The sequence below is a fragment of the Lytechinus pictus genome, chromosome 2, assembly GCF_037042905.1.
Source record: "Lytechinus pictus isolate F3 Inbred chromosome 2, Lp3.0, whole genome shotgun sequence".
NCBI classification, from domain to species: domain Eukaryota; kingdom Metazoa; phylum Echinodermata; class Echinoidea; order Temnopleuroida; family Toxopneustidae; genus Lytechinus; species Lytechinus pictus.
In genome coordinates, this window is record NC_087246.1 from 29342729 (window position 1) to 29356582 (window position 13854).

The window sequence follows — 13854 nt, forward strand, 5'->3', positions numbered from 1 at the left end:
TTGGTTGTAAGTTGTCCACAAAATCTTCTCTTTTTTTTGCAGTACAGATACTTGTAGTAAAATATATTGGCAGCTGATGATACCCCCAAAGTCATTAAAAATGAATAAATGTGTCTGACTATATTATTCTCAACTACGATGGATCATGTAAACATGTAGATTAGACTTTCTACTCAAGGTTTACCTCTTCATTTCACTACAAATAAATTTCTTTTTGAAATCACCATATTCAGGGTCTTGATGAAGCTGGCATTGATCAGGATGGTGTCTTCAAAGAGTTTTTGGAAGAAACTATCAAGACCGTCTTCAACCCTTCCTTAAACCTGTTCAAGGTAATTTACTTGTAGTTAACTTGTTGAATCATTTGTATTGTTCACTGATATAATGTGTATCCTGGCAAACTATTACTTGTTTTGGGGCTGTAAAATTCAAAACTTGCTTTTTCCTTATTAGAATTTACTCACATAATTTGTGAAAATGTTCTGTCTTCACTCAATCTAAATGAGTAATTTGACCAGCGTGTGATCGAGAAAGTAGAGTGTGAAGGTATCAGGGTGCTGCTTATTGAATGCATGAAGAAACCGTGCCATCAATCTACCTCCCATAAACTTAATTTCAGCTGTGTTAATGATCTTAAGATGAGTTTCATGCAGAACACAATCTTATGAAAGTGTCCTAGGGTATGATTGCATAAATGAACATCTTGTGTCAAATGATTCTGTTAGTTAATTTGTAATTGATGAGAAATAAATAAAATAACCATGGCATTCCTCCTGGATGACACTCTTCTTCTAAGCAATGACTGCCATTATCACAATGGTAAATATTATTGAAGCTTATCATTGACTTTATTCAATGGGGCGGGGAGGACTTTTCACATATTGGTTAAAATGCTATACGTGTATGCTACACTTTGAAGTTATTGAACCAGTTACCTGAAGGGTAGAGGCCAAGCCAAGACAGTTTTCAAAATATTTCTACCAAACCTTAATTGCTGTTCTCTTTACTTTGTAGACTACAGCTGAGCAGAGATTATACCCCAGCCCTACATCGTACATCAATGAAAATCATCTTCCTCTCTTTGAGTTTGTGGGCAAGATGCTCGGCAAAGCTGTCTATGAGGTAAATACAGAACAGGCAACAAGGGGCATCTTCAAATTAGAAAAAAATATATCAAGGTTGCTAAATTGTTGTAGGACAGTTTTGTTACCATTAGTCACTAATTGGTGAATGACAGTGTAGAGATTTTATTGTACTCTCTTGCATGTTTATATTTAATGTTTCATTGTGTATTATGATCATGATGACATAAAACATTTGTTAGACGATTAAAACTAGGCATTTCTAAGTGCACTGTTTTCTGGTTATCAGGATTTAATAGGCCTATGATTGCATTTATAATTCATGAACTTTTTTTAATAATCTTAAGTTATTCAAAACAAAACTTCTGAAACAATTGATACTTAATATCAAAGCTGGTGTACACCTCTATTGACCAACACACAACCGAGTCATTCCAGTGAGTTACTGTATCTGCCGAAAAAGGTAAGGTTTGAGCAGGGTCTAACCAACAAATTGACATATCATTGACATAGCATAGGGAAGAGGCAGGGATGTCGTCAAGGCTTGCCTTGGCCTTGGGTTACGTCACGTGTTCAATGTCAATGGGAGATGTTTGTTTTTTCAGCGGCCTCATGTTAATACCGCCGTCGACTACATCCCTGAAGAAGGGGCATTTGGTTTTAGACCTCCTCTTGTTCTTTTCCTTACCTCCATTCTTCATCATCATTCCTATCATTTCCCTTTGCGATCAACAAGATGTGTTGTCTATCTTTTTATCAGGGTATTGTGGTGGAGGTGCCGTTTGCTCACTTCTTTCTGAGTCAGATCTTGGATCACAATCACAGCACCCTCTACAGTCCAATCGATGAACTGCCCTCGCTTGACAAGGAACTCTACAAGAATCTCACGTTTGTCAAGGTTGGTGATTTCATTTCACGTGTCATTGCGTTGGTGCAGGAACACCCATATGCAAGCTGCTAAGGTTGATTTTGCGCACATGCGATGCACAAAAGCGTGGTGTTAAGGGCGTTCTTGCACTGACTCGAAGTGTAGGTGCACATTAGAATAGTTTGTATTCATTTTATGTTCAAACAGCTTTAGAATGGGCTGTTACGATGCTTTTACAAATTGTTTTATTGAAAAAATAAACATCTCGGGGATGTTTCATTAAGAGTCTATAAGCATGCTGAAGTGCCAACGTGCATATTATATAGGCTATAGGCCTATAGTGCATAATCTCATTGATTTATACTCTGTTACTTGCATCTCATGAAGATGATCTGACCAATGCATTGATGCTATCTGCCTCACGCAATTGGACATTTAAGTGTTACGTTTAGTCTGACTTAAATCTTCATGGAGCACCACACCCCTCCCCTTGAGTGCAATATGGAAATTTCTACGAATCATAGAGTCATTTATCTATCCATATTGATGAAGTGGATAAACTTATAAAGCATTTATAGATTAATTCTCGTTTAAGTTGGATTTCATTTCTTTTTTTCATGATAGATTTTTTGCCTTTTATGCATTCAGCATTCCGGACATGCCTTCTGAGCAATTGAATTTTTTGTACCCAATATGTACCTTACATTTTTGTACATTTTATCTTGTTTTCAGAGAAAAAAAAATCCTTGACAGTATCTCACATTTTCCTTGAGTTATCTGCAGGTAAAACATAAAAGATTTTTTTCTTCCCTTGACTGCAGCATTATGATGGTGATGTGGCCGATTTAGATCTGGGGTTTTCATTAGATGAAGACTTCATGGGGAAGCTTGTCACTCATGAACTGATACCAGGTGGGAAGGCGATTACAGTCAACAACCAAAACAAGTAAGATATCACCTAGCTTTAACTATATAAACAGCAAATTTTGTGCACTCTACAGAGTAAAATAATAGTGAGTACATGTAATTGAATAAAATTTTGAGGTGAATTGCAGATGGTGATGTTAATAAATAATTTCTGATTTTGCCTATCATGGTGATAAATAAGAAGAGAATGTCAAGAAGAAGAAGAAAGAGGAGGAGAAGGAAGGGATAAAAACCACCTTCTGAGGAGATCCTACTGCTACATTATGAAATAAATAATTAAGATTTAGAATGATAATAAATCTAGTCGAACAAATATCAAATCCAACCCAGTCATACATGTATATTAATATCGCTTTAGTGCGGTTTAATGTCAGTATAATCTCCCTCATTTCAGTGCATTTGATAGTGGTTTCACGGTACACCATGTATTCTCTTCCATCATGTGGAAGAGCCGTGGTGTAGTGGTACTGACTCTCCCCTTGTAAACAGAGGGTCGTGTGTTATAATTCCACTGCGGTCTAGCGTCCTTTGGCAAGGCGTTAATCCACACTTTGCTACTCTCAACCTAGGTGCTAAATGGGTACCTCGTAGAATGCGAAAGATATTGTATGTTTGATTTTGCCAGCGCCATTATGAGGCTGAGATGAATGCAAGGAATGCTCCCAAGGGAGTGGAAATTGAGCACTTTTCGTGCAGGATTGAAATTAATCCAATGACCGGGGTACTAATAATATGCTGGAAAGTGCTTTGAGCTGTTATGGGAAAAGCGCTTTGTAAAAACTGGCTATCATTATAATCATTATTCTTTTTCTTTTGTGGGCGCATGTTGGTCCTGAAAAAGACTACCCATACTTGACGTTTCGACAAGTGTGTTCTTTTCATCTTCAGGAGAATGTGATAGTCATAAAATGCTCACAATTATATATTAATTAGTATATATTTCATTATCATACTTGTAATGTTATGGTATCATGTTTGATTTTTTTTTATCCAGGATCAAGTACATTCATCTGATGGCTCACTTCCGCATGTGCCATCAGATCCGGGATCAGACCCGTGCCTTCAAGCGAGGATTCCTCTCCCTCATCAACTCCCAATGGTTAGCTTGGTTCTCTGGTCCGGAAGTCCAGAGACTCATCTCGGGAGATGTAAATGCCCTGGACTTGAGTGATCTCAGGTATGCATCGCTTCGGAATGATAACATTTGCAGTATAAAACAGTCAAACTGTAGCTACCACTTACTTATAGAAGACCTGCCAGTAAACACCACATTTTTGTTTACCTTGAACATTGAATCGTTTATACCACGGTCACATTTGTTCTACGGCAGCCGTACGGCGAGTCGAAAACAGCCGTTTTATTCATTTTTACTAAAACCACCTATATGTAGCTGGTACAAACAAATGTTAAAACGGCTGTTTTCGACTCGCCGTACGGCCGCCGTAGAACAAATGTGACCAAGGTATTACTAAAGAATCTGTCTACACAGACCACTTTTCTCATCCCTATTTGGTGGTCATTATAGGGAGGAGTTACTGTAGTAAGTATTAGTGATAATTAAGACATGATTTTCTTTTTTAATGCAGTCCCTTCGCCAACATTTGGGTATTTTTTCCAATTTTTTTCAGTCACTCACGCATGACATGTATCATACGAATCACACCAAATAAAAAAGTCCGTAAGCTTCCCAATGATGTGTAATTTATTAGCAATACAGTATTTGCTATTATGTTATAATAAAACACTGATACACGTAACATAGAAGAGGCTTATGATTCTCCATGTGCGATATGAAAAGGACTGTTCGGTTGTAGAAGAGATTGAGTTGGAATTGAAAGAGAAATGAGAAGGGCAATCTTTCATGTGACAAGGTGATGTCATCTACACATCACTGCCAAGAAGATTCCTCAACTCATCTACTCCATCACAGCTCATCTGATTTACAGGCCTTTTTATGGACTTCACCTTTCTTACAAAGGATTACCGGTACTCTTTGCTCTCATCTAATCGCTTTCTTGAACCTTTTGTGAATTGTAACATCTATGCTGACTGTACCACCATGTATACCCTTACAAACATAAAATAATTGATATATGTATTTTTCTTAGGGAGCTACTATATAATTATGTCTTTATTGTCATTATAGGAAACACACGCAGTACTACGGAGGTTTTCATAATTCCCATAGAGTGATCAACTGGCTGTTTGATATCCTCAGCAATGACTTCAACATCCAGGAGAGGGGGCTCTTTCTCAAGGTAAAGTATCATCATCGTCATCATCATCCTCATCATCGTCATTACCATCCTCGTCCTCATCATCCTCATCATCATCATCATCATCATCATCATCCTCATCATCCTCATCCTCATCATCATCATCATCATCATCATCATCACCACCACCACCACCACCACCATCATCACCATCATCATCATAATCGTTGCAATCGTTGTCATCCTCCACCTCCTCATCATCATCATTATCACCACCACCACCATTATTATCGTCGTCATCATCATTTATTTCAGTCAGCATCTTCCCTCTTACAAAGGGGGTAATGATATCTCACCAGGAAAAAGGGTTTCTGGAAATAAAGAAATTAAAAGTAATTTATTACAGATTTTTTTTTCTTTATTTCATCATCCTGATTGTAGCCGAATTAGCACTTGATGTTTTATTATGTTATTACCAGTGCTTGAATATGGATTTCTGGAAATCTACACTTTTTTAATTGATTAACTACTGCTTTTATCTTTTCATTGTTTTGATCATCCTCATTAATGAATAAAATATTTTTCTTCTCCTAGTTTGTGACAAGTTGTTCTAAAGCTCCTCTGCTTGGGTTTGCTCATTTGGAACCACCATTCTCGATAAGATGTGTGGAAGTCAGTGATGATCAGGTAATATATCGTTTCTAAATTCATATAGAAAAAACTTCCAAATCCCTGTTCACCGCGGTGTGGCTCAGAAAATTGCATTTTTTTCCTTTTTATGACTGAGTTGATATGAACAGGGGTCAGCTGGAATGTTATGTTGTAATGTACTCGGCTAATGCCGTGATGCGCGTGTCTCCCAACACTACGTCACAAAGGAAATGATTGTGTAATAATAGAATGATGTGCACTTACAGGGAGTGTGAATTGTTTATCCATAAAAAAAAATACCATAGAAAGGATTACATCTGCAAACCCCCCCCCCCCCCAGAATAAATGGATTTTTTTTTCAAATGCAGTATAAAGGATGATTGAACTCATAATTTGAAAATCTAATGGTAAGGACAATTATTACACACTTAATTAAATGATACAACAGCCGTTTTGATTTCAATATAATAAATCTGTTTTTATATCACATGCAGGACACTGGGGATACAGTTGGAAGCGTACTGCGTGGCTTTTTACGCATCCAGCGGCGCGACCCTGTCAGCCGACTGCCGACCTCATCGACGTGCTTCAATCTCCTCAAGCTACCAAACTATCAAAAGAAGAGCACCCTGAAAGAGAAGCTGCGTTATGCAATCACCAGTAATACAGGATTTGAGTTATCATAGCATTGCTACAAGTACACTACGTTTAGATTGCTTGTATGTTATAGAAGGTAAATTGTTGATTGCTCCAAACATCCTGTTTGGTTTGGTCTCATCCCACATGGTCTAATCCTGGTCCGTCTCCAACAATTTGATCTACTAATCATCTGGCCTTATTTCCATTTACATTGTAAATTGATTAAATCATGTATGCTGATTGGTTTGAATAGCATCATGTGACCAAACATATTCTCACTATGTTGTGATGTTGGAAATGAAACTCCCACTGAAGAAAAATTGCTATTCCGTGATGTCAATGATGGAATAGTGCACTATTCCATAATTGACGTGCACTAATACGCGTTCTGTGCGCTGAGGGCGTGGCTTCGGGAAAAATAGGTCAGTCAGCGCAGCAGGGTTATCTTGATTCAGATTAAAAAAGGATGAACTACAAGTTCAAGAACGAGATTGTCGAGATCTATTGCTCTAACTTATTGAAGTAGGATATAAAACAAATATACCAGGCCTTTATTTCGAAAGTATAGATGGAATTATTCATCCTTGTTTGTACTGGCAAAATTAGTATTTCAATGTGTAAGTAATGGATTGTTGTAACATTAGGCATTGCTGCCACATTACCGGTTGTAACAGGGCCTCTGTTAGTGCATTGTTAGCGCTAACAACATTTCTGTGCGGTTAGGACAGGTCCATAGTTCTACTCTGAGTGAGTGGCAGGTCAATCACATACATACAATTCATTGACATTATGATAATCATATTTCACAGGTATAACACCCCTCTCCCCACCCACCCTACTTACTGGTGTTGCAAAATGTAATACTATTCTATGATGAAAGATTGTAAGTAGCATCATTTCCAGTTGTCTTATTTTTTGTAGAGTGTAAATTAGACCATCCTGGCACTAGACCAAATGACAATTAGATTAAATGGGAATGAGATCACTTTTAGTCTAGACCAAAGAGAAAAGTTGGAGTAGATCAAATGGGTTTAGCCCATATATTATTAGACTATCTGAGAAACAGACCAACTCCTTATAGACTAAGAGAATGTAGACCGTACAAATTTAAATACTTCTCAAGCAACGTTAAAGCTTATCCAAACATGGCAGATTTAGGCGGTGAGTTGTGAAAAGTTGCCCCCGAAAATGAAACATTTATTTTTGCCTGTCGGAAACACGACCTGCCTATAAAATTATGTAAAAGATATTCCTCTACAATTTATTATAGATATTTTGTTAAAGAAAGGATCACATTTGTAGCAATTTAGATTAATCACTGCTGGAGTGTGGTGGAAATGCTATGTAACCTTGAATTTACCACTATAGATGAGGGTAATTCATCAAATTATAAGGATCCACACCACGATTTTGTGAAAATAATAATGTACATCATTTTGTTTGGGCAAATGTGATAGTTTGCTTAGTCACTAAAATGAAGAGGTGATTATGTGCTCTATATACCACATCTGAAGCACTGTAAAGGAAGAAAACCAATATTTTGTAGTTCTTGCCAAGAAAGCATGTGCATGGATATCTAGGTCTTGCTTGAAAAAATCATTGTGAGTCACAAATGAATTTGGATGTCAAAGCTTGTGATGGAAAAAAAATGAACCAGAAAGTTGAGCAGCATTACACTTTTATTTTACCTGTACTAGAATCATTCATAATGCGTTATGACTCATAGGCCGAAGTTATCTGCGAAACCCCGGGGGGGGGGGGGGCCACTTACATTGACGAATGAATACCATGCGAGACAAAAGAACACGTAAAAATGATGTCTTTTTCAAGATAGGGCACGTTACGTACGTAACGTAATAAGGGTGTCAAAAACACTAAAATAATGAAAAAAGGGGTATCTGTTTTCGCTAGGAACTACGTGTTTAGGGTCTAATATGCGAGGGTGTAAAAAATTGAGACTAAAATGTTTTATAAAGGATGTACTTTTTTCCCCCAAGAGTCAACACTACGTGTTTAGAGTACGATTTGCGCGAGATGTGGGAAGTGGGGCTGTACTAAACCCAATATGATATAGGTACAGACGACCGACGTCAGTGATATGACGCTGTACTTGTTTTGGGGGTCAATACAGGGAATAGTTGCCAAGAGTATCGTTTTGTTTCCAATACTTGTTAAGGGTAGGGTTTCACATGCAAATTCTTGTTAAGGGGTGCATTTTCAGAATATTGAAAATGCGTGTTAGGGTGCTCTTCGAGACCCCATGGTCGCGCATGGTATCCACTCGTCAATGGAAGTGGCCCCCCGGGTGCGAAACGCAAATGTTCTATCACCACGAGTGATGATTAATGGGGAAACCACATTTACATTTGATCATGTGATTGACGTTTGACCAATCCCGTAAAATTATTTGTACTATCAGGAATGCTCACTGATGTATTATTTTGCATACTAACGAAAGGGTTTGATGTTTAGATACTCTCTTTTGTATCTCTACAGCTATTGCGAGTAACGGAAGATAGAATGATATTGAGATGCTGAAATGAGTGGCAAAAAGTGCAATAAACAGTTCATTTGTTAGAAGTATTAGTAGCTTATGTGTGATGAAATATTGATATTCTGATTATAGTTTTTAACACAGATTATTTGATTTATTATTCATTATTAGTGATGTTTCTAAATCATTAAAAGTAAGATGTCCTTGAATTATAATAGTAAGATTATTACCATATATATTATAGTTCATATGGCTCTAACCATGGAGCGTAGTTGCATATTCCATTTAATTTGTTATTCAATCTACCAATTAGTGCCACAGATTTCATATTCTATCAATGTAAGCTTTTAGATACTTGGTATAGATTTGTAAATGAGGTTGTGAAGATTTCTTTGAATTATTTATTTTAAAAAAATGTGTTGCTAATGATAGCACAAAGATGATGAGAATAGGAATCTGGGTTTGCATTATTTGAAATAACACTGAAATGAATTAGTCTAATTTAGTCATACTCCTCTTAATGAATAGATTTGTTAGTATAAGAGATGTTTAAAAGTATTTCAGATAATAAATATACAGTATATTCCTGCATCTATTTGTAAATTGAGAGATAATTAAGTGTGCCCTTCTGTAGTATTTGTGAATACATGTATCTCAATAAACATGACTTAAATATAGTTATATTCATGTGGAAAAAATGTGCGCTCTGAGATCATTTGTTGCTGTCTGTGTATGAAAGAAATTATGCACAAAAGCGATGTTGATTCTCATTTTGTTTATTTGAAGGATGATATTACCTATACTAGCTGTTTTTTCCTGGGCAATCATTTCCAGATATTTCCATAATTTGCCTTCTCTTCTTTTGCAGCAGTCGGTCAATATCATACCATGTTTGCTCTCTTCTGGGTTTTCTCATTGTCTGTATGTGTGAATTGTACAGCGGGCAATACTTGTGAAAACCGTTGGAACCAGTTTGGGAAACGAGTTAGCATAGATAATGCGCGGCACGGCTGTATACAGTGCATCAGTCTAATTGCGCGGCAGTTACATCACAGTTACTGAGTTACTACATCAAGTTCATGAATATCCTGAAATCAGAAGTAGTGGCAAGCAAACAGGCGTAGAAGTTGTTCCAAATAATCGCCTGAATTACACATACGACTGCAGGTAATAATAGTAATATTGACTGGCTCCTTCTTGGGAACATCAAATGTATTGCCCTTAAAGGAACCATATTATCGCCCTCGTCGAAAGACTCTGGCCAATATGATTCTGTTGCGGGCAATATATTTGACGTTGCCCTCAATGCCAGTCAGTATTATATGAATATTCACATCAATTAAATTTGTCTGCACTCAGTGAAATTTGATATGTATCTTTTATAATTTGTATTGTTTTCATATTTTGTATATATATTGCACATCCATATATACTTAAACAATTGAAATACATGTATAAAGATATATCAGAAGTTGTATTATTTTGTTACTGTGCTATTTATTTAAGTATGATACCCTTTTCCATTCCTAGAATGTTGCCATTTGAAGTATTCTGATAAACATTTTCAAACATACTATCCCCAAAATAGTTAGCCCTTATTGTGTGTAATTTGGAATAAAATTATTGGAATTGCATTTTCAGCACATTTTACTACTTATAGATGTTTACATTTGCTAGAAAACAGAAAAAAATAGGAGCAAATTGAGAAGTGTTTTTTAAGGGCATTGTCCAAATTAAGGAAATTATGTCAATGATGTTAGGGTCAAAGTTCACAAAATGATGGAAAAAACTTCATCAATTTAAATCAAACCAATGCACATATTTTTCATCTTCATATTCAAGGTCAAAGGTTAAACATGAAATTTTATATTTCATATAATGAATTTATAGATATGAGAAAAATTAAGTCTGTTCATTTAATATATTGTCATGTAGTCATTGCAAATATTGATTTTTTTCATATATTGAGGGATGGTTGCTGCTTCAGGGTTAAAAGTTTCAAGTTCATTGGCCTTTGATAGTGAATGAATTAGAAAAGACCAAATATGTAGCCAATTTAAAAACAATGTGGCCTATTAAAATGAATAATAATATTAATGGGTTCTAAACCCCAGAACTCTAGTTCAAATATTGATAAAAATTATCCATTGATCCATACCTCTTTTTGTAAAATAAAATGAAAAAAAGAAGACCGTATTAACATCATATCATATGAATTTCATTGGGATGTTCTTTCGCAGATGAAAGATGATTTATAGGCCTTTATTATGTCATATTTCACTTCAAATTAAATCTAAAATTTGTAGAAGGAAATCAGTTGAATTGTTTAAATTTACTTGTAATTTTTCAAAGTTTTGCTTATTTGTACAAATGGGTATAACATGCACATCGCAGGTGATATTCAAATGAGAGAGCATACTGATGTCAAATACTCATTACATTTTCTATTATATGAATATATGCACGGCATGTCTAATTGTATGATCCTCTAATAATGAAGAACTTGCTCTGGCACTTATGAAGATTTAGAAACCTCATAATTTATATTATTGTGATTTAGCGGAGTCCCTCTGTATCAATTAAATATATACATGGAAATTCAATATTTATAATATTAATTTTATATCAATAAAACAGCAGAAACTAAGTCAAAGGTTAGACATCATCGGGCGTCGGCTTCCTCCTTTGCGTACTAAAATTTGCTGTTTTATCTGTTATTTTGATGGAAGTTTCAGATCTATGCTTGTCTGATTTTTCTACTTGTTTATCAACTTGTTGCTGGGGATGACTCGGCTGTTTAGATTTTTTAAGCAAGGGAAGAAAGATGTCAGTCTAAAAGAGTTATATCAATTTGAAATATGACACCCCCTCTCTCTCTCTCCTTGCTGTCACTTTTTCTCTCACTCTTTATCTCTTGTTGTTTCCCCTTTCTCTTTCTATTACCTTTGTGATCTCGGAAACGTCTGATTGAATAGAACTATATAAAATAGAACAATAGAAAATAAAGAAAATAGAACAATCGAATAGAACAAGAAAATAAAGAAAGCATGTCAAAGAGTGGATATGACTTCTTTAGCATTCATATCGTGTGATGCCAGACTGAAAAATAGCAAGATGTCTGTTTAATCTTAAACCAAATATCAAGATGTGTGAAATAGCAGCATCTAATGTGTGAAATATAAACATCGATATTCGCCAGTGACGTCTTTTAAGGATAGACAAAATCTGTCAATCGCTCTTATAAATACACCGTTATTTGATCTTTTTGGAGAAGAATGACTCGAATCAACCTTGAAGTTGTTTTCATTCAAGCGAATGTTTGTCAATCAATCTGCTCTGTTTGTATACTAGTATTGGATGGTTTTATTTGTCAAGAAAGTACAAGCTATCTAAACATTACACAAAAGCAGGATTTTAATCGCCAATATCCATAATCAATCTCTTGACACATTAGTCATCAGACCAAAGATTCGTGATTGTCCAGTGGTCGGTATTTGAAACCCCGTCTCTCCGCTCTTCCGCCCCTCTCTATCTTCCCGATTCTCTCGTTCACCACACTGCTCCAATCAAAAAGTCTTAAAGTTGTTTCCCGTCCAGTTTTTAGTATTGCATCCTATTTGAAAAGACTATCAAGCGATCGAATAGTTCCCTTTTCCTTTCTCTTTTTATTTTGAAATATTTGCATTATCAATTATTGAGTCATGTACTGAAGTCTTTCATTTTACATTTATATAACATCAAACAGAAGAAAAAAAACAATACATATTATTGGCGCTATATGTATACATCAGGATCATTTGAATGGTCAATTTGATAGGCAATAAGTTCTATTTTTTTTCAATCGAATTAGATTTTAGGATTGAGTTTCTCTCACAAACTATATAGAAGACAGCACATTCACGTTAATGAACACTTCAATATTTGCATGAACTAGCTATAGTTACACTCTAAATTCCAAGGATTTAAAGCAAATCCAGATCGGCTGTGAATAGTGACCAGCCGAATTTTGAATTTATTTTAAATTTTAAGGATTAACTTTAAATCTCAAAAGATTTAAATTCAAATCTTTTAGATTTAGATTTAAATCAACAAAGTTTAAATCTAAATCTAATATTCAGCTGGTCACTATTCACAGCCGATCTGGGTTTATTTTAAATTCTTGGAATTTAGAGTGTAAGGAGCACTTCAAAAAAGAAAGTTTCGATTAGGACCAAGTCTCAATCGTATATTTAAAATCTAAAAGGAAATATGCACATATAATATATTGAAGCTACGTCGTTATATTGCATTGATTAATTCTCTTTACGTGAAATTAATGGATAAAACAAGACAAAAATAATTTGGAATAAAACAATACTTAAATGATGCTGAATCATGAGAAATGAGAGTTGACGAAAATCGTTGGATATAAAATCGCTCTTTCAAGTGTTCGTTAGCCTGCTAAAATTAATCCGTATAGTGTATCGTGAACCTATTTTATGAATGATATTATCAATATCACAATAATGAAATAAAAAATAATATTGTATCAATAATAATGGCAGGGGCGACGCCAGTTATTTTGATAGGGGGACGACCAGAAGATGACGTAATTTTCCCCTCTCAATTGAATAATCGGGGTGATATCTAGAGTTACACGATGCAGACCCCTCTATAGAAACTCTTCTTCTTCGCCCTTCATTTTTCCAACGTATTTTTCTTTTATATCATCTGTTTTAACTACTTGAAAAACCAAGGGGCGGTTGCCTCCGCCCCAAGTAAAGCACCCCCCTGTTTGAGCTGTATCTCGCCCCTATCTCACTAAGCGGTAAAATGCTTGCGAACGTAGAGATCGAATTAGGTATTTCGCCATGCAGGGTTCGTAACATGTTGGCAGAAAGTTCGTAAAAAGAGGTTATTGCAACAATGAACAGTGAAACCGGTTTAAATTAAAAAAAGATCTTGGGACCTTCTCTCCCATCTTTTACGAATATCCCG

General features: G+C 35.6%; 1 protein-coding gene across 1 annotated transcript in view; it reads left to right on the forward strand.

Annotated features, from left to right (window-relative positions):
* Nucleotides 1-11535, forward strand: part of LOC129281747 (ubiquitin-protein ligase E3B-like) — a 36434-nt gene extending 24899 nt beyond the window's left edge. Inside the window, exons 21-28 of the mRNA XM_064115125.1 lie at nt 234-332; nt 1015-1122; nt 1843-1980; nt 2772-2896; nt 3872-4054; nt 5024-5135; nt 5688-5780; nt 6239-11535. Of these exons, the coding sequence (XP_063971195.1) occupies nt 234-332; nt 1015-1122; nt 1843-1980; nt 2772-2896; nt 3872-4054; nt 5024-5135; nt 5688-5780; nt 6239-6430 (1050 nt within the window). The 3' untranslated portion in view covers nt 6431-11535. The remainder of the gene's footprint in view (nt 1-233; nt 333-1014; nt 1123-1842; nt 1981-2771; nt 2897-3871; nt 4055-5023; nt 5136-5687; nt 5781-6238) is intronic.
* Nucleotides 11536-13854: the final 2319 nt, after the last annotated feature.